Source organism: Dipodomys merriami, unplaced genomic scaffold (genome assembly GCF_024711535.1).
Source record: "Dipodomys merriami isolate MVZ:Mamm:240054 unplaced genomic scaffold, mDipMer1.0.p SCAF_1, whole genome shotgun sequence".
Classification (NCBI taxonomy): Eukaryota; Metazoa; Chordata; class Mammalia; order Rodentia; family Heteromyidae; genus Dipodomys; species Dipodomys merriami.
Genome location: NW_027202270.1, coordinates 135,659,599 through 135,685,210, shown reverse-complemented (window position 1 = coordinate 135,685,210; position 25,612 = coordinate 135,659,599). Strand labels below are relative to the sequence as shown.

The 25,612-nt window shown below is 43.6% G+C and overlaps 1 protein-coding gene across 1 annotated transcript; it reads right to left on the bottom strand.

Moving 5' to 3' along the window:
- Positions 1 to 1,275: 1,275 nt before the first annotated feature.
- Positions 1,276 to 25,612, bottom strand: Zbtb25 (zinc finger and BTB domain containing 25). The gene is made up of 3 exons (XM_070031977.1): positions 25,432 to 25,612; positions 7,719 to 7,898; positions 1,276 to 4,664 (listed from the first exon to the last, which is right to left on the bottom strand). Exons 2-3 carry the CDS (start codon positions 7,889 to 7,891, stop codon positions 3,530 to 3,532), a joined length of 1,308 nt encoding a protein of 435 aa, XP_069888078.1. The 5' UTR covers positions 7,892 to 7,898; positions 25,432 to 25,612; the 3' UTR covers positions 1,276 to 3,529.

Sequence of the window (25,612 nt, the reverse complement as noted above, 5' to 3'; positions counted from 1 at the left end):
TCATTTTAAGATCTTTTTCTATCTGACTCTTGTCAAGATTTTCTTTTTTGGTCAGTTGTTGAGCTGGAACTCAGGGTCTGGGCACTGCCCCTGAGCTCCATCAGCTCATGGCTAGTGCTCTACCACTTTGAGCCACAGATCCACTTCTGGTTTCCTGGTTGTTAATTGGAGATGATTCGCAAGGATTTTCCTGGCTTTGAACAGTGATCCTCAAAGTAGCTAGGATTATAAGCATGAGCCACTAGTGCCCAGAAAGATTTTTTTTTTTGCTAGTACTATAGCTTGAACTCTGTGCCTCAAAGGTTTTTACTAGGCTTTCTTGCTCATGGCTGTTGCTTTACCAATTGAGACATGCATCCATCATTTTTCTGGTTAAATGAAGACAGTCTTTTTTTTTTTGTCGGTCGTGGGGCTTGAACTCTGGGCCTGGGCGCTGTCCCTCAGCTCTTCAGCTCAAGGCGAGCGCTCTACCACTTGAGCTACAGCGCCACTTCCGGTTTTCTGGTGGTTTATTGGAGATAGGAGTCTCACGGTCTCTCCTGCCCGGGCTGGCTTTGAACCGCGATCCTCAGATCTCAGCCTCCTGAGTAGCTAGGATTACAGGCGTGAGCCACCAGCGCCCGGCGAAGACAGTCTTATAGACAATGATACTTGGGGTCTTAGACTTCTGAGTATGTGTGTATATGTGTGTGTGTGTGTGTGTGTGTGTGTGTGTGTGTGTGTGTGTGTGTGTGTGTGTGTGTGTGTGTGTGTGTGTGTGTGTGTGTGTGTGTGTGTGTGTGTGTGTGTGTGTGTGTGTGTGTGTGTGTGTGTGATAGAAATAGAGAGAGAGAGAGATTAGTGGGGATTGAACTCTGAGCTGGCACTCCCTTTTCTGCTCAAAGCTGGCATTTTGCCACGTGAGCCACACCACTTCTGGCTTTTTTTTTTTTTTGTTTGTTTGTTTGTTTGTTTGGGTCCAGTCATGGGGCCTGAACTCTGGGTCTGGGTGCAGCTCAAGGCTAGCGCTCTACCTCTTGAGCCACAGCGCCACTTCTGGCTTTTTTCTTTTTGCTTATGTGGTGCTGAGGAATCGAACCCAGGGCTTCAGGCATGCAAGGCAAGCACTCTACCACTGAGCCACCTTCCCAGCCCCACTTCTGGCTTTTTGCTGGTTAACTGTATAAGAGTCTCGGGGCTGGGAAGGTGGCTCAGTGGTGGAGCGCTTGCCTTGCATGCCTGAGGCCCTGGGTTCGATTCCCTAGCACCACATAAGCAAAAAGAAAAAAGCTGGAAGTGGCACTGTAGCTCAAGTGGTGGAGCACTAGCCTTGAGCTGAAGAGCTGAGGGACAGCGTTCAGGCCCCACGACTGGACCCCCCCCAAAACAAAACAAAACAAAACAAAACAAAAACTGTATAAGAGTCTCATGGACTTTTCTACCTAGGCTGGCTTCAAACCATGATCCTCAGGTCTCAGTCTTCTGAGTAGCTAGAATTATAGTGTGAGCAACTAGAACCTAGCAGTCTTCTTCTTTTTTATTTTTTTGGTCGGACATGGGGCCTGAACTCTGGGCCTGGGCACTGTCCCTCAGCTCTAGGCTCTACCACTTGAGCCACAGTGCCACTTCCGGCTTTTTGTTTACGTGGTGCTGAGGAATGGAACACAGGGCCTCATGTATGCAAGGCAAGCACTCTACCACTAAGCCACCTTCCAAGCCCAGCAGTACTCTCTTTTAACTTAAAAAGTGGTTTTTGTTTTGCTGGTCTGAGGACTTGAACTTAGGGCCTGGGTGATGTTGCCTCCTAAGGAGCTAGGATTGTATGCATAAGCCCTGCCACCTGGCTTAAATTTTCTTCTTAAAAAGGAGATATACTCAATGCTAAGTAAATAAAAGCTAGGTAAGATGTTGCAGAGCTAGTAAATAAAAAGTTTAAACTACTTGTGATTTTGGTATAGCATAACCATGTCTTAAAATTCACTTTTTTTTTTGGTCATGGGGCTTGAACTCTGGGCCTGGGTGCTGTCCCTGAGCTCTTCAGTTCAAGAGAAGCACTCTACTACTTGAGCCATGACACCACTTCCAGTTTTCTGGTAGTTAGCTGGAGATAAGTCGCATGTCTTTCCTACCTAGGCTGGCTTTGAATCATGATCCTCAAATCTCAGCCTCCTGATTAGCTAGGATTACAGGTGTGAGCCACTGGCACCCGGCTAAAATTCACTTTTAAAAGTATAACACACACATAATAAAATAATTACCAGTCTCCTCTGACAGAACATATTTATAAATAATCCTCATAAGAACTTAATTCATGTAAAATATGTCAATGGTGATATTTAAGACATATTTATTTATTTACTTATTTATTTATTCTCCCTTCCCCCATCCTATTTGGAAAGTGGACACCGGAGAATCACAATTTGAAGCTAGGTAAAAATTATGTGAGGCTAGGCAAAAAAAAAAAAAGGTGAGAGCTTCTCACTAGTAAGTATGGTGGGACATACCTGTAACCCCAGGTATTTAGGAGGCAGAGACAAGAGGACTATGGTCTGAATTTGGCTGCATGCAAAATTTGAGATTATTCCTAAAAAACACTAAAGCAAAAAAATGTGGGAGGGTGGTTGAAATGTTGGCTAACAAGTGCAATGTACCAAGTATCAAGTACAAAACTCAGTACTGCCAAAAGAAAAAATAATATCTATGTATGGTTAATTAAAGGTTTGTTTTTTTAGTACTGGGTATTGAACTGAGGCCTCCAAACATGCTTACCAAACTACTACTGAGCTATATCCCCAGTCTCTAGAATATTCTCTAATTTTTTTCATATTTTCATCATATTCAAATTTACTGATTCTGCAACCTGGAAAACTTAATTACTCTGAAGTTTCCATATTTCTACTACTCCTGTTTTTTTCTGTTGTTTTTTTTTTTTTTGTTGTTGTTGTTGTTACTTCATCAGCCCCTTTTTGTAGTATTTTCAAGACAGAATCCCTTTATGCTTGGACTGCGATCTTCTTTTTTTTTTTGGGTCCGGTCGTGGGGCCTGAACTCTGGGCCTGGACGCTGTCCCTCTTCAGCTCAAGGCTAGCGCTCTACCACTTGAGCCATAGCGCCACTTCCGTCTTTTTTCTTTTTTCTTTTGTGGTGCTGAGGAATTGAACCCAGGGCCTCATGCATGCAAAGCAAGCGCTCTACCACTGAGCCACCTTCCCAGCCCCCTGCGATCTTCTTATTTGTACTTTCTTTTGATGCTTGGATGACAGGTATGCACCGCAGTGTCACTACAACCAGCTATTGACTGGAATGAGAATTGATATGCCCAGACTGACCTTGAACCACCATCCCCCAATCTCTATCTCCCAAGCTGTTAGGAGTAAAGGCTTCAGTTACTAGGACCAGCTTGAACCTCTGATTTCTAACATATGATTTAATTATAAGAAGTTTATAAGACTAGACTAACTGAAAGTTAGTTCTTAAAAGTCAATAGAATCTGAGGAAAATAATTTATGAATAAAAAAAATGCCTAAGTGTAAAAATTCTGAAGAAGCTGCTACTCAACTAGGATAGTGTCCACATTTTCTTGTGTGAGTTCTGACTCTAAGGCGCAAGGCAAATCTAAATGTTCTTGTGATAAGCGAGCACTTTTCAGGGGGACATCAGACCAGTTGTCCCAATATGGCTGAAATCTCTGAGCCAATGCGTTACCCAACCTTTGGCATCGGTTGTATCGGTAAGATTTACCTTTGTGTATGTACATGTGTTCTAGTAACTGACTCTTTCGAGGAAATTTGTGACCACAGATGGTACAGCTGATTTTTCTTTTCCTTGAAAATGAAAAATTACAGTTCAATTCTACTGGCTCTGTGTCTTTGGAGATCAAAGACACCTGACTGATCTGCAAAGGCTCTGCAGAACCTCGATTTGAGTGATCAGGCTGATGTTCGTTCTCCTTCACAATGAAGGAGCTGAGCCTATGGCATTCAAGAGCCTCACTGTTTTCATTTAGTGGATGGACTTCACCAAGGTCATTACTTTCCAAAATGGAAGCAGGAACACCAAATGGGAGTGATCCAGACACGTGGGTATGGAGATGTTGTCTTAAGTTATTACGGGACTCAAAACGCTCCCCACAGTAATGACATATGTGGACTTTGATACTGTTTTCTGTAAAAGAAGGGCCTGTTACCTCTGGTGAAGGGGAGGGGCGGCCCTGGGAGATCAGAGACTCTGGATCACATCTTTCCTGCTTGACGGACACTGGAGGCTTCTGGGACTCCTCTAAAGCCTGAGTGGAAGGATGGGTCCTCTGCTGGTCTGCAGTACCATCATCCAGCCCAATAGCAAGAGAGAGTTGCAGCTGGGGGTGGTCACCCTGGACAGAACCTCTGTTTCCACTGGTATTGGCAGGAGTATCTTTGACCTCCAGCCCTTGTTTGACAGCTGTTTTATGGGTTGTTGAAATCTGAATGCCATACAGATTTGAAGACTGCACCGTCTCTGGTGAGAACACTTGGTTCATTTCAGTTGCAATATGAGAAAGATAGTCTGCGTGAAGAAATCGAATCCCTTCTTCCAAACGACTATGATCCACAATCTGTTTTGGCCCTTTCCCCGTGTACATAATATGCAACAAATAGCTGAATATGTCAGGTTGGATGTCAGTTGGTTGTATTTTTATGCATTCACTGTTAAAACAAAAACAGACCCACACAATATGAATCATAACCTATTGGCTGTTTAGTTAACAGCAGAATATTAAGTTAAAGCAATTTTTTGAAACACAGTTAACAGAAGCATACTGTTTCATTTTATGCCACTTTTATGATCTACCAACAAGCCTTCATGTATTCAATTCACTGACTACAGAAAGAAACTTAGATTCCTAAGCCATATGCTTTATACTAGGTACATGGGGTAGAAAAATTATGATAAAAATAGATACCCTGCTCTTAAGGATATAATCTATTAAGTACATAATTAAAAGAACTGACCACAGGGACCCCAACAGATGACAATGTTCAGTGAAGCATTATTACTACAGCCAACAGGTAGAAACAATCTAAATTCCATCAAAAGATGAATGGGTAAGCAAGATGTGGCTTATATATGCAATAGAATATTATTCAGCCATCAAAAAGAATGAAGTATGAAGTTCTGCTGGTGTTGGTAGCTCACATCTATAATATAGCTCACATCTATAATTCTAGCAAATCAGGAGGCTGAGATCTTAGTTAGAGGATCTTAGTTGGAGAAGGTAAGTCCTGAGACTCTTATCTCCAATTAACCAGAAAAAAGCAGGAAGTGGAGGTGTGGATCAAGTGGTTAGAGCACCAGTCATGAGAAAAAAGCCAAGTAGGGGAACTAGACCCTGAATTCAAGCCTTAGAAATGGGGTATGTGTGCATGCACACAAATGTGTGCACACACAGACACAGAATAAAGTTCTGATACATATCATCCTTATTGGATGAACCCCTAGAAACATTATATTATGTAAAATCAGCCAGCCATAAAAGGAGAAATATTAAGATTCTACTTATAGCCAGGCACTGGTGGCTCAGGCCTGTAATTCTAGCTAATCAGGAGGCTGAAATCTGAGGATCATGGTTCCAAGCCAGCCTGGGAAGGAAAGTCCATGATTCTCCTATCTCCAATCAACCACTAGAAAAATAGAAGTGGCTCTGTTTCTCAAAGTTGTAGAGCACTAGCCTTGAGCGAGAGTTCAGGGACAGTACCCAGGCCTGGAGTTCAAGCCCTATGACCAACAACAACAACAACAAAAGATTCTACTTATGTAAAATATCTAGAGTACAGAAATTCTTTTTTTTTTTTTTTTTTTTTTTGGTCGGTCGTGGGGCTTGAACTCAGCCTGGCCCTGTCCCTCAGCTCTTCAGCTCAAGGCGAGCGCTCTACCACTTGAGCTACAGTGCCACTTCTGGTTTTCTGGTGGTTTATTGGAGATAGGAGTCTCACAGTCTTTCCTGCCTGGGCTGGCTTTGAACCGTGATCCTTAGATCTCAGCCTCCTGAGTAGCTAGGATTACAGGCGTGAGCCACCAGCACCCGGCTTAGAGTACAGAAATTCTAAGAGACGGGGCTGGGAAGGTGGCTCAGTGGTAGAGCGCTTGCCTTGCATGCCTGAGGCCCTGGGTTCGATTCCCCAGCACCACATAAGCAAAAAGGAAAAAGCCGGAAGTGGTGCTGTGGCTCAAGTGGTAGAGTGTTAGCCTTGAGCTGAAGAGCTGAGGGGACAGCGCCCAGGCCCAGAGTTCAGGCCCCACGACCGGACTCCCCCCCACCCCCCCCCAAAAAAAAAAAAAAGAAATTCTAAGAGACAGGAATTAGATTATAGGGTATTCAGGGAGAGCACTGCTTAATGGGTACAGAGTTTCTCAAAACTGTGAACAATAGTTGGGTGCCAGTGGCTCACGCCTGTAATCTTAGCTACTCAGGAGGCTGAGATCTGAGGATCTTGGTTCAAAGCAGAAAAGTCCGTGAGGCTCTTATCTCCAAGAAAAAGCCAGAAGTGGTGCTGTGGCTCAAGTGGCAGAGTGCTCACCTTGAGCTGAAGAGCTCAGGGAGAGTGGCCAGGATCAAAGTTCAAGCCTTACAACTGACAAAAACAACAACAAAAACTGTGAATGTAATTACTGCTATTGAATTTTGTTAAAAATGGTTGAGTCAGGTGGTGGTGGCTCATGCTTGCAAATCAGGTAGCTGAGATCTGAGGATCATAGTTCAAAGCTAGCCTGGGCAGAAAAGACTGTAAAACTCTTATCTCTAATTAACCAGTAAAAAGCCTGGAGTAGAGGTATGGGTATGGCTCAAATGGTAGATTGTCAGCCTTGAGCAAAAAATCCAAGGCCTTTGAGTTCAAACTCCAGTATGGGCACAAAAAAAAAAAAGGTTGAAGTGAGTGGGGTGCTGTAATCCTAGCTACTTTGGAAGTGGAGGTGAGAAGGATTGTGGTTCCAGGCCAGCCTAGGCATAAACAAGAGATCCTGTCTCAATTGGTAGCTGGATGCAGTACCACGTGCCTATCATCCTAGCTACATGGGAAGTATAAATAGATGAATTACAGACCAGACTGGCCAGGGCGTACATGTGAGACCCAATTCAAAAAATGATGAAGGATCTGGGCGCTGGTGGCTTATGCCTATAATCCTAGCTACTTAGAAGGCTGAGGTATGAGAACTGAGGTTCAGAGCCAGACTGACCAGGAAAGTCCAGGAGACTTATCTCCAAATAACTACCCCCAAAAGCCAGAAATAGAGCTGTTACACAAGTGGTAGAGTGTTAACCTTGAGCACAAAGGCTCAGAGACAGTACGACAGCATGTAGGTCCTAAGTACAAGCCCCAGGAGCAATGCCCAAAAAAAAGGCAGGGGGGCTGGGCGCCAGTGGCTCACATCTGTAATCCTAACTACTCAGGAGGCTGAGATCTGAGGATCATGGTTCAAAGCCAGCCCGGGCAGGAAAGTCCGTGAGACCCTTATCTCCAATAAAACTACTAGAAAACTAGAAGTGGCACTGTGGCTCAAGCGGTAGAACACGCGCCTTGAGCTGAAGAGCTGGACAGTGCCCAAGCCCAGAGTTCAAGCCCACGACCGACAAAAAGAAAAGGAGGGGGCTGGGAGTGGGGAGTGTGGTTCAAGAGGTATAAAAATATATGTGCACATGTGCACACATACGTATCACAAGATTTAAAAAATTCTTATTTACAAAAATAATATACCCTTACCTTGTTTGGTGAATAAATATCATCTTAAAATAGTTAGAAAAAGCAGCAAGCACGGCTCTGTGGGCTTTGAAGTACACATCTCCAATAGCAACAGTGCAATCACAGAGAAAACCAAATTCTCGCTGCATGTTCAACTGCTGTAGAAGGACAAGGCTATGGCTGGTATTATCCATTGTGACTCTGAAAAAAAGAGCAACATAAACATACCTATGTTTGGATATATCTATATAATTTTATATAAAATTCATTATAAACCAAGAATACCTAAGTACCATAAACCAAGGAGACCTAAATTTAAATGAAATTATTCAATAATTTTAATAGTGTTAATTTACCTCAAACTTAGCTAACATTACATTTTCCCCCTTATGACAACTGATACAAACTGCTAAGCCGTCAATTACGGACTGTTTCAGCATAGTAAGAAGGTAGCTTAATATAAGTGAAACACTAGTGAAAGGAAGGCCTGTTCTTTTTTTGGGGGGGTCCGGTCGTGGGGCCTCAACTCTGAACTCTGGGCTTGGGCGCTGTCCCTCAGCTCTTCAGCTCAAGGCAAGCGCTCTACCACTGAGCCACCTTCCCAGCCCAGGCCTGTTCTTTTTCATCTATGTAATAATGTTTCTTTTTCTTTTCCTTTCTTCCTCCTCCTTTTCTTCCTCCTTTTTTAGTGTTGGGATCAAACCCAGAGCTTTGTACACACTACCACTGAGCTACAGCCCACAGCTCAGGACCAGGCTTTTAATAATGTTTCCTAATTTAAAAAATAAAAATGAGGTAATGATTCCTGCCTCAGAGTCAAATGAGGTAACTCAGGTGGAAATCATGTTGTAATGGAAACTATGACTGAAATGTTAGCTATAAATGAGCGTAACATGACAGGGATCCTGTCCCAACTAGAGCTAGGACTAGATCCTAGTCCTCTCTAAGCTAGAGCTGTCACTGTTCTTAGGGATCCTGTTGCTGGGAGGACAGACTTCCCAACTATTAGAAAATGTTTGTGGGAGCCTGTAATCCTAGCTACTTAGGAGATTGAGATCTGAGGATCAAGGCTCAAAGCCAGCCTGAGCAAGGAGTCTGTGAGACTCATATCTCCAATTAGCCACCAGAAAACGGGAAGTGGTGCTGTGGTCAAGTGATAGAGTACTAACCTTGAGCTGAAGAGCTGAGGGAGACAACATGCAAGCCCAGAGTTCAAGCCCCATGACCGACCAAAAAAAAAAAAAAAGTTTGTGGGAACTTATCACAGGAAGTTCAGGAACCCTTAATATATGAAGCCCAGGAATCCTACAAGGGAGGATCTAAACCCTGACCTCAACTATGATACGCACATAGGTTCCTGAAAGAGAAGGCAGAAGAGGCAAATAAGGGAGGGCAGGAAAGAATTTTGCATGCGGAAGAAAATGCAGAAGGACTCTGGCCATGACGCCCATTGTGAACAGCAAGGGCATTCAGGCATTCCAGGCAGGTGAGAGGCCACACTGTACTACCTTTACTACCCTAGTTGGCAGAGAGCTTTGGATAGTTGGGAGAAGAACCTTTGGAGGGGTGAAGCTTTAAAAAGGGAATGAGGTAAAAAAAAAAAAAAGGGAATGAGGTTTCTCACTTAGCCAGACAGATCAAGGTCTAAGCATGGTGCAGGATAGGTTTAAGTGTCTGGAGACAGAAGCATGTGCAGCAGACAGATTGGCAATGGTATAATAAAAGTAGCTAATATTTAATTATACTTTTCACTTATTTTTTAAACTCAGCTTCTTCCCACCCCCATTTGCCAAGCAAACACTCCACCACTTGGTCCATGCCCCCAGTCCCACTCATTCAACCCTACAAACAAGAAGAAAGGGAATACTAACTGTCTCCCATAGCCCTCGCACAGGAGCTGAATGGACAGAGTTAGAAGTAATTTGCTTTCTGCTGGTAAAGTGGGAAAGCAAAGAATTCAAACCCAGGCTCCAGAGGCCAAACATGCTTTCTTCTTAGTACTTCCGGTTTGTTGTGGTATAATGAGCAGAGGGTTATTGACAAAATACCCCCTGGCTATGAATGCTTACTAGCAAGTCCAGAATATTACTAGTAAAGACAATAATTTTACTGAGAAAAAGTAGAATATGTTTCTATTAAAACTACATATTTATTGATATATCTCTAAGATACACTATCAAGTAAAAAACATAGTATAAAATTGAATAGGGAATACTCTGTACATAAAAGGACAGAGGGCTGGGAATGTGGCTTAGCTGGTAGAGTGCTCACCTAGCATGCATGAAGCCCTGGGTTTGATTCCTCCGTACCACATAAACAGAAAAAGCTGGAAGTGTCTCTGAAGCTCAAGGGGTAGAGTGCTAGCCTTGAGCAAAAGAAGCTCAGGGACAGGGCCCAGGTCCTGAGGTCAAGCCTCAAAACTGGCAAAAAAAGAAAGAAAGAGCCGGGTGCTGGTGGCTCACGCCTATAATCCTAGCTACTCAGGAGGCTGAGATCTGAGGATCGGGGTTCAAAGCCAGCCCGGGCAGGAGAGACTGTGAGACTCCTATCTCCAATAAAAACCACCAGAAAACCGGAAGTGGTGCTGTAGCTCAAGTGGTAGAGCGTTCACCTTGAGCTGAAGAGCTGAGGGACAGCGCCCAGGCCCAGAGTTCAAGCCCCACGACCGACAAAAAAAAAAAGAAAGAAAGGAAGGAAGGAAGGAAGAATTTATTTACTTAGTCCTGGTACTGGGGCTTGAACTCAGGGCCTGAGTGCTATTCTTTAGCTATTTTGCTCAATGCTGGCACTCTGCCACCTGAGCTACACCTCCATTTCTGGCTTTTTGGTGGTTAATTGGTGTTGAGAATCTCATGTACTCATGTACTTTCCTGCCTGGGCTGGCTCTAAACTGAGATCCTCAGATCTCAGCCTCCTGAGTAGTTAGGATTATAGGCAGGAGCTATCAGCAAAAGGCTGGTTATTTTTACATTTGTCTATTCTTTTTTTTTTGGTCGGTTGTGGGGCTTGAACTCTGGGCCTGAGCACTGACCCTGTGCTCTTCAGCTCAAGGCGAGCACTCTAACTCTTGAGCCACAGTGCCACTTCTGATTTTCTGGTGGTTTATTGGAGATCAGAGTCTCACGGACTTTTTTTTTTTTTTTTTTTTTGTCGGTCGTGGGGCTTGAACTCTGGGCCTGGGCGTTGTCCCTTAGCTCTTCAGCTCAAGGCGAGCGCTCTACCACTTGAGCTACTGCGCCACTTCCGGTTTTCTGGTGGTTTTATTGGAGATAGGAGTCTCACGGTCTCTCCTGCCCGGGCTGGCTTTGAACCGCGATCCTCAGATCTCAGCCTCCTGAGTAGCTAGGATTACAGGCGTGAGCCACCAGCGCCCGGCTCGGACTTTTTTTTTTTTGTCAGTCATGGGGCTTGAACTCTGGGCCTGGGTGCTGTCCCTCAGCTCTTCAGCTCAAGGCAAGCGCTCTACCACTTGAGCTACAGTGCCACTTCCGGTTTTCTGGTGGTTTATTGGAAATAGGAGTCTCATGTTCTTTCCTGCCCTGGCTGGCTTTGAACCACGATCCTCAGATCTCAGCCTCCTGAATAGCTATGATTACAGGTGTGAGCCACCAGCGCCTGGCTCTCATGGACTTTTCTGCCCGGGTTGGCTTTGAGCTGTGATCCTCAGATCTCAGCCTCCTGAGTAGCTAGGATTACAGGCATGAGCCATTGGCGCCCAGCTTTGTCTATTCTTATTTAATAGCTGTACCAAGGAGTTTCAATTTCAGAAGTCAGGATGACTATAATGTATTTGATCAATGTCACCCCCTTCCTTGTTCTCCCCATCTCTTCTTGTCCCATAGTTCTATTTTTATATAATAAAGGACTTCATTTGTTCACCCTTCCTCCCTCCATTCATGTTCTTCCTCTTAGCCCCAGAACATGTTTCAACTTCTGGTATTCATTGTGATACAGTTTGTTACTTGAACAGAGCAGTTACATAATTGGATTCCTCCCTTAAGTCTAACATTTTTTAGTCAAGTTGTGTATATATACATATGATGACATAAATGTCATCATGTATGTTTGTATTCCACATATGAGAGAAACTGTGGTTTTGTCTCTCAGAATTTGACTTACTTCATTTAACGTTTTCTAGGTCCATCTATTTTCCTGCAAATGACATATTATTTTTTCTGATAGATGAGTAAAATTCCATTGAATACATTCATGTTCCATATTTTGATTTATTTTATTTTAAAAGAGGGATAATTTATAAATAAGCATGTTGGGGCTGGGAAGGTGGCTCAGTGGTAGAGCACTTGCCTTGCATGCATGAGGCCCTGGGTTCGATTCCTCAGCACCACATAAGCAGAAGAAAAAAAAAAGCCAGAATTGGCACTGTGGCTCAAGTGGTGAGTGCTAGCCTTGAGCTGAAGAGCTGAGGGAGAGCGCCCAGGCCCAGAGTTCAGGCCTCATAACCGGACCCCCCCCCCCTCAAAAAAAAGAAGTAGATACTGAAAGCAATGAAAAATCCCCAAATCCCTACTACTTGGAGCAGAAAACAAACATCACAAACTTGGTGGTTACTCTTTAGCGTCTCTCCATTTTATTCCCTGATCTACGCGTTACCCTCAAAGGTAGCCACGTGCCAAACTTGGTGTTTATGATTTTTATATAATATATCAAAATGCTCTTATTGGTTACATATATTTGTGTGTGTGATATATATATATATATATAAATATATATAGATTTACATATATAGATTTCTGGTTTTTTCTGAGTAGTTTATTGGAGATTAGAGTCTCATGGGATGCCTTTGAACTGTGATCCTCAGATCTCAGGTGTAAGCCACTGGCGCCAGGCAAGCATTTTTTCTTTTTTTTGTTGGTCATGGGGCCTGAACTCTAGGCCTGGATGCTCTCCCTCAGCTCTTCAGCTCACAGCAAGTACGCTACCACTTGAGCCAAAGTGTTACTTCTGGCTTTTTCTGCTATGTGGTGCTGAGGAATCAAACCCAGGGCTTCATGCATGCAAGGCAAGCACTCTACCACTGTGCTACCTTCCCAGCTTGAGGCAAGCATTGCTTATTTTTTTTTTTTTTTGTCGGTCATGGGGCTTGAACTCTGGGCCTGGGTGCTGTCCCTCAGCTCTTCAGCTCAAGGCGAGCGCTCTACCACTTGAGCTACAGCGCCACTTCCGGCTTTCTGATGGTTTATTGGAGATAGGAGTCTCACAGTCTCTCCTGCCCGGGCTGGCTTTGAACCGCGATCCTCAGATTTCAGCCTCCTGAGTAGCTAGGATTACAGGCGTGAGCCACCAGCACCCGGCTGAGGCAAGCATTTCTTTAATGACATGGCTCAAACTGAAATATGTTTCTTTTTTTTTTTTTTGGTTGGTCATGGGGCTTGAACTGTCGGCCTGAGCGCTGTCCCTCAGCTCTTCAGCTCAAGGCCAGCACCCTACCACTTGAGCTACAGCACCACTTCTGGTTTTCTGGTGGTTTTTATTGGAGATAAGAGTTTCGCGGACTTTCCTGCCTGGACTGGCTTTGAACCGTGATCCTCAGATCCCAGCCTCCTGAGTAGCTAGGATTACAGGCATGAGCCACCGGCACCTAGCTGAAGTATGTTTCTATAGTACTGAGAATTGAACCCAAGGCCTCATATCATGCTAATTATTCTACCATTGAGCCCTAATCCTAACCCTCAAACCCAGTTTTACAATCAAACAACCAACCATGTATCATGAACGTTTTCACCAGTACTTCCTGTCTAAATTGTGAGTTGGTATAATGAACCACTGAATAATATGGGAAAAAGTGCCACAAAACAAAAAAATCTTGTAGTTAATGGTCTGAGTAACAGTTACTTTTTTTTTTTTTTTCTGGGTCAGTTCTGGGGCTTGAATTCTGGACAGCACTGGGTGCTGACCCTGAACTTTTGTGCTCAAGTACTTTAGTGCTCCACTTGAGCAACAGCTCCACTTTTTGTGGTTAATTGGAGATCAGTGTCTCATGAGTGACACTCCAGCTTTTCCTGGTTAATTGAAGATAAGCCTCATAGATTTTCTTGCCTGGGATGGTTTCAAACCTCGATCCATAGATCTCAGCCACTTGAGTAGCAAAGATTACAGGCGTGAACCACTGGTGCCTGGCGCAGCTACTTTGTATGAGTGTGTATGCTGGTACTAAAGACTGAACACAGGGCCTTGAGCTCTGGCTTAGCTTTGTCATTAAAGGCTGGCACTCTACTACTTGAGTCACACCTTCACTTCTGGCTTTTTTGTAGTTAACTGAAGATAAGAATGTCATGGACTTTTCTGCCCAGACTGGTTGGAACCGAGATACTCAGATTTCAGCCTAACAGTTTTTGTTTTGTTTTGCTTTTTAATTTACTCAACAAATACTCCTGAAAACAAATGTAACAAAAATATTGAATGTATAACACTGTACAAGGCTTGTAGCAAGGAAAAAAATGACACAGATGCTAAAGTCAAGAAGATTACAGATAATGGAGATAAAACTTATTAAGGAATATGAAACAATAGTCAATAGGAAATAGAAGTGTTCTATGCCACCCATCAGAGCAGTTCAGAGAACATGTGAAGAAGGGGAGATAAGATAACTCAGAAAGAGAATAAAACATTCAAACTAATCTTACTTGAACAGACAAAAATTAATAAAATGAATGGAAGGAATGTGATTATTTAGGTAACAGAAGAATTCAGTTCGGCACAGAAAAACCAGTAAACAAAAGCTAGGTTTAGCTCAAGGGGATACTGAGTTAAGACTAAAATGTAATTGTTTGCAATGAGAACAGCAGATGTTTGTATAAAAACAGCATCAGTTACTTATTCTGTACAAAGGTGAAAATCACAGTAGTGAAAGCTTGGACCTTGCAATCTAAACAGCTTAAAATTTCCAGCTCTGCAACTTATTAGCTGTGTGATCCAGGCAGGACATTCACTATACCGTCTGAGCCTGTTTCATTTACAAAACATGCGTAGTGACAGTAGCTACCTTAAGGTGTTATGAGTGTAATCAGATGATGCATATAATAACTTAGAAACAGTGGAGCCCTTGTCAAAACCAGCTTTACAATGTCGGTGTGTGGGGGGGGTATGATTGGGTGGGGGGAGGGGGGAGGCTGGGAAGGGAGGTGAAGGGTAAACAAAGGAGGAGGCTGCAATGCTTGGTAAGAAATGTATACATTATCCTGCCCATGTAATTGTAACCCCTCTGTACAGTATGTTCTCAAATAAAATAAAATTAAATTAAAAAAAAAAAAGAAACAGTGGAGCCCTTATTAGTAGTATTCAGTATGCTATCATCCAAAAGCCAATGAATTGATATTGCTCTAGTGGCAACACATAAAAGATTAGCGAAGTAAACCATTTGCCTTTTCCTCAAATTTCTGTCTTCAGTAAAGTCTGAAACACACACACACACACACACACACACGCATGCAGGCAGGCACGCGCGCACACACACACACATCACACACCACTGGTGGCTCTTGCCTGTTATTCTAGCTTCTGGGGAGGCCAAAACATAGAGGATCAAAGTTCAAAGTCAGTGAAGGGAGGGAGGGAATCTGGAAGACTCTATCTCCAATTAACCAGCCAAAGACACAGACTAGAGGTATAGTTCTAGTGTACAGCACAAGCTATAAGCAAAAAAGGCCCAACTGAGGAACTTGAGGCCAAAAAAAAAAAGAATAATCAGGAGCCTACTACAATAGCCAAGTGAAAGCAGTTGGGAATGAAGGAATACATAATACAAGAGGTATACTTGACAGCAGACTAGATGAGGTCAGCCAGAAACTGAGTTGAAGGCAGGGTAAATGGGAGAATTCATCCATTTCTTCAGAATGTATTTCCAGAGTAGCTGTCATTTTGTTGACATAAAGGCGAAGCCCCACCAGAGCTAAGGCACAGAAACTGACTTTAGTAAAGGTTTCATTTTGGATACAGTGAGTTCAAAGTGTATACTCCAGGACATAGAAGTAGAAACGCCTGATGATCAGTAGAAGGAATAGGTGGGACAAAGCTCATGTGAGAAAAACTAGACGGAATGACACAATAACACACAATGAAATTAAGAGGGGAAAAAAATGGAAGCCAGTGCTGGGGTGGCTCATGCCTATAATCCTAGCTGCTCAGGAACTGAGATCTGAGGATCTCGGTTCAAAAGCCAGCCCTGGCAGGAAAGTTTGTGAGACTCTCCAATTAACCACCAAAAAGTTGGAAGAGGCACTGTGGCTCAAATGGTAGAGTGCTAGCCTTGAGCACAAAGAAGCTCAGGAACAATGTCCAGGCCCTGGGTTCAAGCCCCATGGTGGGAAAAAAAAAAATTAAATCTAAGTAGGAATCTTTGCATAGAAAAGATACAATAAAACAGAAGGAGAATTAAGAAAACACTATCACTGAGGGAAGGTAAGGAAGGTGAGAAAAGGCAAGAACTTCAGAGGCAAGAGGTGCAATGAAACAAAATATTGAAGAAAAATGTGGGTGAGGCTCACTAAAAACACCTCTAAGTGTGGGGACACAGAGATAACTGGTAGCCTCTGACAAGTTCAGGAAAGCAGCAAAGACAAACTACTTGACTCAAGGGACTTTAGAAAGCAGATGGGCACAGATAGGATGGGATGTTGAAGGAGCTGCAGATCTAAGGAAGACCTGTGGGCTGGAGAAAGCAGTCTAAGAGCCACAAGTGAGGAGACCTAGTGCCGTAGTTATCTGTGGAGAAAAGAAGCATCTATTTCTTATTGAAGAAAAGGACTAGGGTGAGTACAGCATGTAACAGGAAGAGTCTAAGACTTTAGGAAACCTGGAATAACAAACTTGACACCCATATAAAGCACTGATCTTTAGAGTTAATAAAAATTTCAGATTAATTTCTATTAATCTACCCTTAAATTCATACTCTTTGACTAAAGCTAATAACTGACTAAAGTAATACTTTATGATTTCAGATATTCTAATTTCAGGCCTAAAATTTTCATTTCATTTCCTTTTTGAGATTTTACTTCTATGCTACAACTTCTTATTTATTCATGTTTACTTTGCTTTCTCTTTTTTTTTTTTTTTTTGGGTCCGGTCATGGGGCCTGAACTCTGGGCCTGGCACTGTCTCTCAGCTCTTCAGCTCAAGGCTAGTGCTCTACCACTTGAGTCACAGCACCACTTCTGGCTTTTTTCTTTTTTGCTTATGTGGTGCTGAGGAATTGAACCCAGGACCTCAGGCATGCAAGACAAGCGCTCTACCACTGAGCCACCTTCCCAGCCCTTGCTTTCTCTTCTTATGCATTGCCATAATAACTGTTTTAAATCTTCTGTGTTAACCTTTTGGTCACTGTGGCATTAATCTCTATAATAGGTGATTTTTTATTTTTGTCATGTCTAGTCATTTTAGATTAAATCCTAAAAAGTGTGATTATGGACTGTGGACATTGTAAGATTCCTCCAAAGAGTACTATTTTCATTTTTGTTAACTAACTTAGGCTGGATTTATACTCTGTTATGTGCCCTTCATGTGGGCAGCAGCTAGCATCTCTGTTCAGCTTTTTTAGCCTTAGATGTGCTATGTGGACACTGATCTACAGTATACATATAGGATGTCCCCTTCACTTCCCAAATGGTATTCTGAATTCTGGTCCCTTTTCAAGCAAGAGTCTATTAGCTCTATTTTAGCCATTTCATGCCACCAACTGAGGGACTTTCCCTCAGACTAGAAGCCATAGAAATTGAAACATCTATGGCTAGCCAGTCCTGGAATTTGAACTCAGGGCCTGAACTTTTTTGGACATGGCTAGCACTCTACCACTTGAGCCACAGCTCTACTTCTAGCTTTATGGTGGTTAACTGGAGAGTCTCACAGACTTTCCTGCCAGGGCTAGATTTGAACCATGATCCTCAGATCTCAGCTTCCTGAGTAGGTAGGATTACAGGCATGAGCCATTAGCACCTAGCTCATGTATTCATTTTTTAAAAAAATCTTTTCTTCAAGTTTATTGTTTTAGTCTGTGGAACTACTTCAATAGAAATTAATCATCTATCATTCTTTATCAGCTGTCCTAAAAAGTTTTAGTCTCAGGATCCATTCACATTGTAATAAAAAGTATTGCCTAGTTGGTGGGAGGTAGCTCAGTAGTAGAGTACTTGCATAACATGAGCAAGGTCCTGGGTTTGATACTAAGCATTATTAAAAAAAGATTATGAAAATCTGAGTAGCTGGATTACAGGCTAAGCATATTGAGAAGTTGGATTTACAAAAGGTAGATCCTAGTCAGGCACCAGCAGCTCACACCTGTAATTCTAGCTACTCAAGACACTGGTATCAAGATTGAGAAGTGAGCCTGGGCAGGAAAGTCCATGAGACTCTTATCTCCAATTAACCAACAAGCTAAAAATGGTGGTGTGGCTCAAGTGGTAGCATACCAGCCTTAGAGAAAAAGTTAAAAACAGCTCCCAGGCCAAGTTCAAGCTCCAGTAATGGCTCAACAAAAACAAAAAACCTTTTGCCATTTTAACACATAATCATTTTGTCTCAGCCTACAGTTTCGATCCACTGCAAAGCTATTGGACTTTTGTTTTCTTTTTTTGTACCAGGACTTGAAGCCTCATATTCTCGTTTGGCTTGCTTGCTCACTCAGATGGCACTCTACCACTTGAGCAATGCTTCCAACCTGGCTTTTTGTTGGTTAATTGGAATGAAATCTCTCCAACTTCTCTGCTGGAGTAAAAACCACAGGGGCTTTGAACCTGGTCCTTCTAGGTCTCAGTCTTCTGGGTAGTTAGAATTATAGGCATGTGCCACTACTGCCTAGCTTAGAATATTTTCTAATAAACCTATTTTGCAAATTATTAGCTAAGCTTTTTCTTCCTCTCTTTTCCTTCCCCTCCTTTCTTTCTGCTGGGATTAACCCAAGCCTTTATGGTGCATGTACTCTACTACTGAAAAAACTTCTAGGGGCTGGGAAGGTGGCTCAGTGGTAGAGTGCTTGCCTTGCATGCATGAGGACTTGGGTTTGATTCCTCAGCACCACATAAGCAAAAAGAAAAAAAAAGCCGGAAGTGGTGCTGTGGCTCAAGTGGTAGAGCGCTAGCCTTGAGCTGAAGAGCTGAGGGACAGTGTCCAAGCCCAGAGCTCAGGCCCCACGACTGGACCCAAAAAAAAAAAAAACAAAAAAACCTTCTAGCCCTATCTAGGATTTTTATATAACCTTTGCTAATCATTTGACCATGCATGTTTTTTTTTTTGGTCCGGTCCTCTGGGCCTGGGCACTGTCCCTCAGCTCTTCAGCTCAAGGCTAGCCCTCTACCACTTGAGACACATCACTTCTGGGTTTTTTCTTTTTGCTTATGTGGTCCTGAGGAATCGAACCCAGGGCCTCATGCATGCAAGGCAAGCACTCTACCATGTTAGTTTTTGTGCCATGTGGAATGGCCAAAATTTCCCACACATATAGAAAGATCTTAAAAATTACATTTAAGAAATTTTGGTAGAAATTCTAAGATGCGAGAGAGATTACAGGAAAACTTAAAAGAAACAAAACTTATTTAAAAAATTTATCTGTCATCAAAGCAACATTAATAACAACAGGCTTAGTACTAGTATTTAAAAGACAACAAAAACCTTTACCTTTTTTTTTTTGGTCATGGGGCTTGAACTCTGGGCCTGGGTGCTGTTGCAGAGCTCTTCGCCTCAAAGAGAGAACTCTACAACTTGATCCACAGCACCACTTCTGATTTTCTGAGTGGTTTATTGGAGATAAGAGTCTCACTGACTTCCCTGCCTGGGCTGGCTTTGAACCGGGATCCTCAGATCTCAGCCTCCTGAGTAACTTGGATTACAGGCCTGAGCCACTAGTACCTGGCTTTATTTACTTTCTAAAGTCTAGTAACTCTTGATCAGTTCAAACTAAGTAAGATGAAACAAGCTTATAATAATCTTTATGTTTAATTGGTTATTTGCTTGACAATCAACATCATTGGTTTTGTTTAAAAAAATCCACTGCAGGGGGCTGGGAAGGTGGCTCAGTGGTAGAGCGCTTGCCTTGCATGCTCAAGGCCCTGGGTTCGATTCCTCAGCACCACATAAGCAAAAAGAAAAAAAGCCGGAAGTGGCGCTTTGGCTCAAGTGGTAGAGCGCTAGCCCTGAGCTGAAGAGCTGAGGGACAGCGCTCAGGCCCAGAGTTCAGGCCCCACGACCGGACCCAAAAAAAAAAAAAAAATCCACTGCATTGGACTGTGCTCTCAGATCTAAGTAGCCAGAATGATATTCTGGATCACACTGCTTTTCATTCTGTCAGGATGTTAAGAATCCTTGTAAAAAATAAACAAAAAAGAATAAAGGGATTAAAGTGCTCTTTTTGAGGAAAAACTTATTTTCTCTGTGTCACTGAGATTTGATGCTTGCTTAAGATGAGAAAATTGTCAGAGAAATGTTTATGATTTCTAACCTACTTACTATGGCTATAAAATAAAAACTATTCTAAGTGCTATATTATAAAAGACATAATTTGCCAGGCGTTGGTGGCTCACACCTGTAATCCTAGCTACTCAGGAAGGCTGAGATCTGAGGATCACAGTTCAAAGCCAGCCCAGGCAAAAAAGTCCATGAGACTTTTATCTCCAATAAACCACTAGAAAAAACAGAAAGTGGTTCTCTGGCTCAAGTGGTAGAGCACTCGCCTTGAGCTGAAAAGTGCAGGGACAGAACCCAACCCCAGAGTTCAAAGGCCCACGACCAATCAAATAAAAAAAAAGACCTAATTTTTTTTGTCAGTCCTGGTGCTTGAACTGGAGGCCTTGCCACTGCCTCTGAGCTTTTTTGCTCAATGTTAGTGCTCTACCACTTTGAGCCTCAGCACCGCTTCTGGTTTTCTGGTGGGTAATTGTAGATAAGAGTCTCACAGACTTTTCTACTTTGGCTGGCTTTGAACCATGATCCTCAGATCTCAGCCTTCTGACTAGCTAGGATTACAGGCGTGAGCCACCCACACCCAGCTACACATATATTTTTTTGTGAGTGCTGGTTTTAGGGCTTGAACTCAGGGCCTAAGTGTTGTCTTTGAACTTTTTTTCTTTCTTTTTTTTCAAGGCTAGCACTCTACCACTTGGGCCACAGCTCCCCTTCCAACTCTTCTGAAGTTCACTGGAAGTAAAAGTCTCATGGATTTTCCTGCCTGGGCTGGCTTTGAACCTTAATCCTTATATCTCAGCCGCCTACATAGTGAAAATTATAGGCATGAGCAACTGGCATCTGGCTGAAAAAAAATTAAGAATTATGTCCATATTCCTTTATACTTACTTCCATAATATCTAAAAATGATATAGCTACCCCATATCTGAAACTAGGACCTGAGGTAGAATTGGTCCTATATCCTAGACATATATTTATGAAAATGTACAGATGTTAGAGAAGTAGTGTAGATGATACAGGAAGAGCAGTTACGCTCTAGCAACTTTTAACTGTTAGTATGGGCCTCCTGTCTGTTGACAGACACCAACAGCCTTCTCTGTCTCCAACCCTGCTGTGGAAAGCCTGATAAAGCCATAGCACCAGGTCAACAAAGGGTAACACAGAGTGTACACTGTAAGAACTTAAAGCAAAACAAAACAAAAAATACAGAACCCTGTGAGGAAGATTCTTCTTAGCCCATAGATAGATAGATAGATAGATAGATAGATAGATAGATAGATAGATAGACAGACAGACGGATGGATGTAGGTATTTCTGACAGAAAAAAAAATCAGGTACTCACGCTAGTAGAACTGGAGAGCACAGTGAGCAAGAGCAATGATAATTTATGGGAGTAAGTCAAACACTTCTTTTGGCAGAGAATCACAGTTCCATGAACATATTACCCACGAGGACTAATGAAACCCTTTGCTTAAAGGGCCTACCTTTTTCAGAAGAAATGAAACATCTATGTATAACTTATTTATAACCAGGGAAGAAATGAATTAGAAAAATTTAAAAAACTTAACACTATGAATACTTTTCCTCCAAATTGGAAAAAATATTTTTCAAAATGGGGGGGTGGGGAGAGCTAGGAGCCAGTGGCTCACACCTATAATCCTAGCTACTCAGGAGGCTACTCAGATTTGAGAATCATAGTTCAAAACCAGCCTGGGCAGGAAGGTCTGTGAGAACCCCCCCCCTCCTTTTTTTTTGGTCGGTCGTGGGGCTTGAACTCTGAGCTTGGGCGCTGTCCCTGTGCTCTTCAGCTCAAGGCAAGCGCTCTACCGCTTGAGCCACAGTGCTACTACCAGTTTTCTAGTGGTTTTTATTGGAGGTAAGAGTCTCACAGACTTTCCTACCCGGGCTGGCTTTGAACTGTGATCCTCAGATCTCAGACTCCTGAGTATCTAGGATTACAGGCATGAGCCACCCAGCGCCCAGCTTCTGTGAGACTCTTTTCTCCAATTAACCACCAGAAAACCAGAAGTGGCACTATGGCTGGCACTATGGCTCAAAGTTATTGAGCACTAACCTTGAGCAAAAAAGCTCAGGGACAGGGTCCAGATCTTAAGTTCAAGCCCCAAGACCAGAGGGCAGTGTATATGGGAGAAACAAGTAAAAATAAAACCAAGTAATAATCCTCAAATTTATGATTGCTTTACTTCTTCCACTTTTTTTCAAAAGTTCAAGTAGCAGTATCTTTCCTATGGTAGGGGAATATAGTACTATTTTCAATATCTACTATTATGAAGAGTAATACTATATCCAAAGCCTTGTGATAAATGCCTTACATACAATCTTTTTTTTGCCAGTCCTAGGCCTTGAACTCAGGGTCTAGACACTGATCCTGAGCTTCTTTTGCTTAAGGATAATACTCTACCACTTGATCCACAGCACCACTTACAGCCTTTTCTCTTTATGTGGCACTAAGGAATTGAACCAATGGCTTCATGCATGCTAGGCAAGCACTCTACCACTGAGCCATATTCCCAGCCCATACAATTTCTTTCAAACCTCATGGTACTAATGTATTATTTTCACTATTTGTATTTTGCAGATAAGGACGAAATTTATATTTAGGACACACAACTAAAAATGCCATGAAGCAGAGATCAAAAAACCCCATCTAGCCGGGCGCTGGTGGCTCACGCCTGTAATCCTAGCTACTCAGGAGGCTGAGATCTGAGGATCGCGGTTCAAAGCCAGCCCGGGCAAGACAGACCGTGAGACTCTTATCTCCAATAAACCACCAGAAAACCGGAAGTGGTGCTGTAGCTCAAGTGGTAGAGCGCTTGCCTTGAGCTGAAGAGCTGAGGGACAACGCCCAGGCCCCAGAGTTCAAGCCCCACGACCGACAAAAAAAAAAAAAAAAAAAAAAAAAACCCATCTAACTCCATTGCTTGTGCTGGTAACTAGCAAAAAGAACACCTTTTCCTCTCAAAGGGCTGGACTTTGCAAGTTCTGTGGATTAAATAAACAGAAATGAGTGGTGTAAAAGTATTTTACATTTTCAAGGTCAAAGCACCTTGCATTGTTTTTTGTTTGGTTGTGAGGCTTTAACTCTGGGCCTGGGCACTGTCCCTGAGCTCTTTCAGCTCAAGGCTAGTGCTCTACCACTTGAGCTACAGCGCCACTACCAGTTTTCTGGTGGTTAATTGGAGATAAGAGTCTCATGGACTTTCCTGCTCAGACTCCTTAGTAGCTAGGATTACAGGCATGAGCCACCAGCGCCAGGCTTGCACTTTAACTTTAAAAAAAGGGAGGGAGGGGGAATCTACAATATGAAATTTCCAACTCTTTTCTGGCCATTACTACTGAAATGGACAAGTTGGTGAAACACTACCTACAGATTATAGCGAATAAATCACTTTGGTTCAGTAGTAGGAGGGCATTATGCAATACTTCCCAGCACTGCCCTGGCTAGAATATTTTATGGCCAAGGCCCTTGGGCCCCTCCTCCCCAGCTAGACAGCCTGGCTCCTTAGCATTCCCCTCAGGAGATAGGGTGGAAGCACATAGCTCCACTTTCTAAACGTAGAGGGCAGCTGAAAGTCCTAGTTGGCCTCTCTGGGCAACCACAGGCGCCAATAAATCAGCCACAGGCGATTCTCTCACTCCCTTCCTGGTTTGAAGTGGGAGCTCGATATAATGCATAAGGGCACTGACTAGACTTGAAAGATAAGTGATCTAGGCTTAAATTCCTCTGCAAATGATTACATCAGCACAGTCAGGTAAATCTCTCTGACCTCATTTCCTCAGGCTCCTAACATTATTTGTAACACAGAGACAACAAGACCTTCTCTTTTTAGTAAGGCTTCAAAATTCACCCATGAAAGCAGCGGGAATGGAAGTTGGCCTACTGATGGTACTTAATAAATATGAACCAAACTTGAGAAATCATCTTTACTATGTCCAAAAAGACGTCTAGGGTGGGTCTGGGCAAAAAAGGTAGGGTGGGTCTTGTGGACTCCCTTCTTGTTTTCTTGCTATCCCATTATGTATTATGATTTCCTGATGGCATCTCTAGCCATCAAACTGAATTTATGTCTAGCACACCAGCAGCACTCCATAATGGGTAAAGGCCTTTGCCTTTAAGTCAAACACATCCAGACTGCTAAGAGAATGTGATGCCTTAACCTAAAGGAACAACCAACTGTCTGTGACAACTGTCTATGATTCTTGCAGACACCAGGAATGAAGAGATGTGTGGTATGGGCTCCAAAATCATTACAGTCTATCCTAGACACTGGGCCACTTCAACTGGCCGAGCCTGATTTCTCAATGAACTTGAGAAATTTTCAAGGCAACTGTAATCACCGCTGGTGGATACACTGCCCAGAGCAGGTTAAACTGGCAGCTTCATTCTTGGTTCAGAGGTGAATGACACGACAAAAGTGACTGCAGATGTCAGGTTCAGCTATTGAGAGGTAAGACCCAGAGTAAGCAACGAAGTGCTCATCAGGTCTGAAAAGGAAAAGGATGAACTGGATTTTATATGAGGTCTAATGTTTGGCGAGATTCTAAAGTTGACAGAATATATGAGAGAATCAACAGCCCCTTCAAAAGCACTTGAGTTTCAAAGGAAAGAATGCCAAGTTGGATCCCTTTGCAATGGAGGAAGAACACCGGTGTTAATTTATAAAACACGTTTGTTAGCTGCGGTCAGTTCCCAGATACTTTGCTAGGCGTTGCCAAAGCAACTGATAACAGCTTGATTTCTTCAAATAATGACGGCGATGATAAGATGGTTCAGGCTTCAAAACGAAACACTGGGTTTGCATGAGAGCTAAACATTTAAAAAAGAAAGAAAGAAGAGAATAGTCGGAGTAGGTGGGCCTCCTCCCCTAGAATCTGGGAGCTCACACACTGGAGGGGGAGGAAGGGCAGTGGGCGCTCCGTCCCCGAAGCCCAGCCAGCAAATCCGCGCAGGCCCGGGCGCCCAGGGGAAGCAGCCTCGGGCCTCGCCCGTGCGGGGGCGCAGCAGGCCCCGCAGCCAACAGGACTCCATGCCTCTGCGAAGGCCCCGCGCGCCATCCCCGCCAGCGTCAGGCCCCGGCGGCCCGCAGCGAAGGTAGGTCAGGGCATCCATTGCGCCCCGAGCTCTGCCGCGGTTGCCATTTTCCTCCTGCGCCCAGACTGACATCTCAAACGGACCAGAAACACCCTTCACCCCGGCTACTTGCATCGGTCCCCGCGACCCGTGCAGCAGCCGCCGCCCCGGGTGATTCGCGGCGGGAGGGACTGAGCCCGGAGCAGCCCACAGGGGCTGGGCCGGGACGCTTACCCAGACTCCGCCGCGGCGGCGGGCCGGCTCCTCCGTGCGGGAGGGGCGGGCTCCCGCGCGGCGCACAGCACGCAAAGGCGCCGTTCACGCACCCCGGGGCCCGCTCTCGCGCGGCTTCCCGCGCCAGCCGCCGTGCGGTGGAACCACGTGACCGTGCGCCTGGTAGCCGAAGAACCCGCGG

Bases quoted from the DNA above. Each gene is read 5' to 3' on its own strand.
- Zbtb25 (XM_070031977.1), bottom strand. From the start codon at position 7,891: ATGGATAATACCAGCCATAGCCTTGTCCTTCTACAGCAGTTGAACATG. The intron at 4,665-7,718 runs GTAAGGGTATAT...TTGTTTTAACAG, and splicing joins ATATTTATTCACCAAACAAG to TGAATGCATAAAAATACAAC.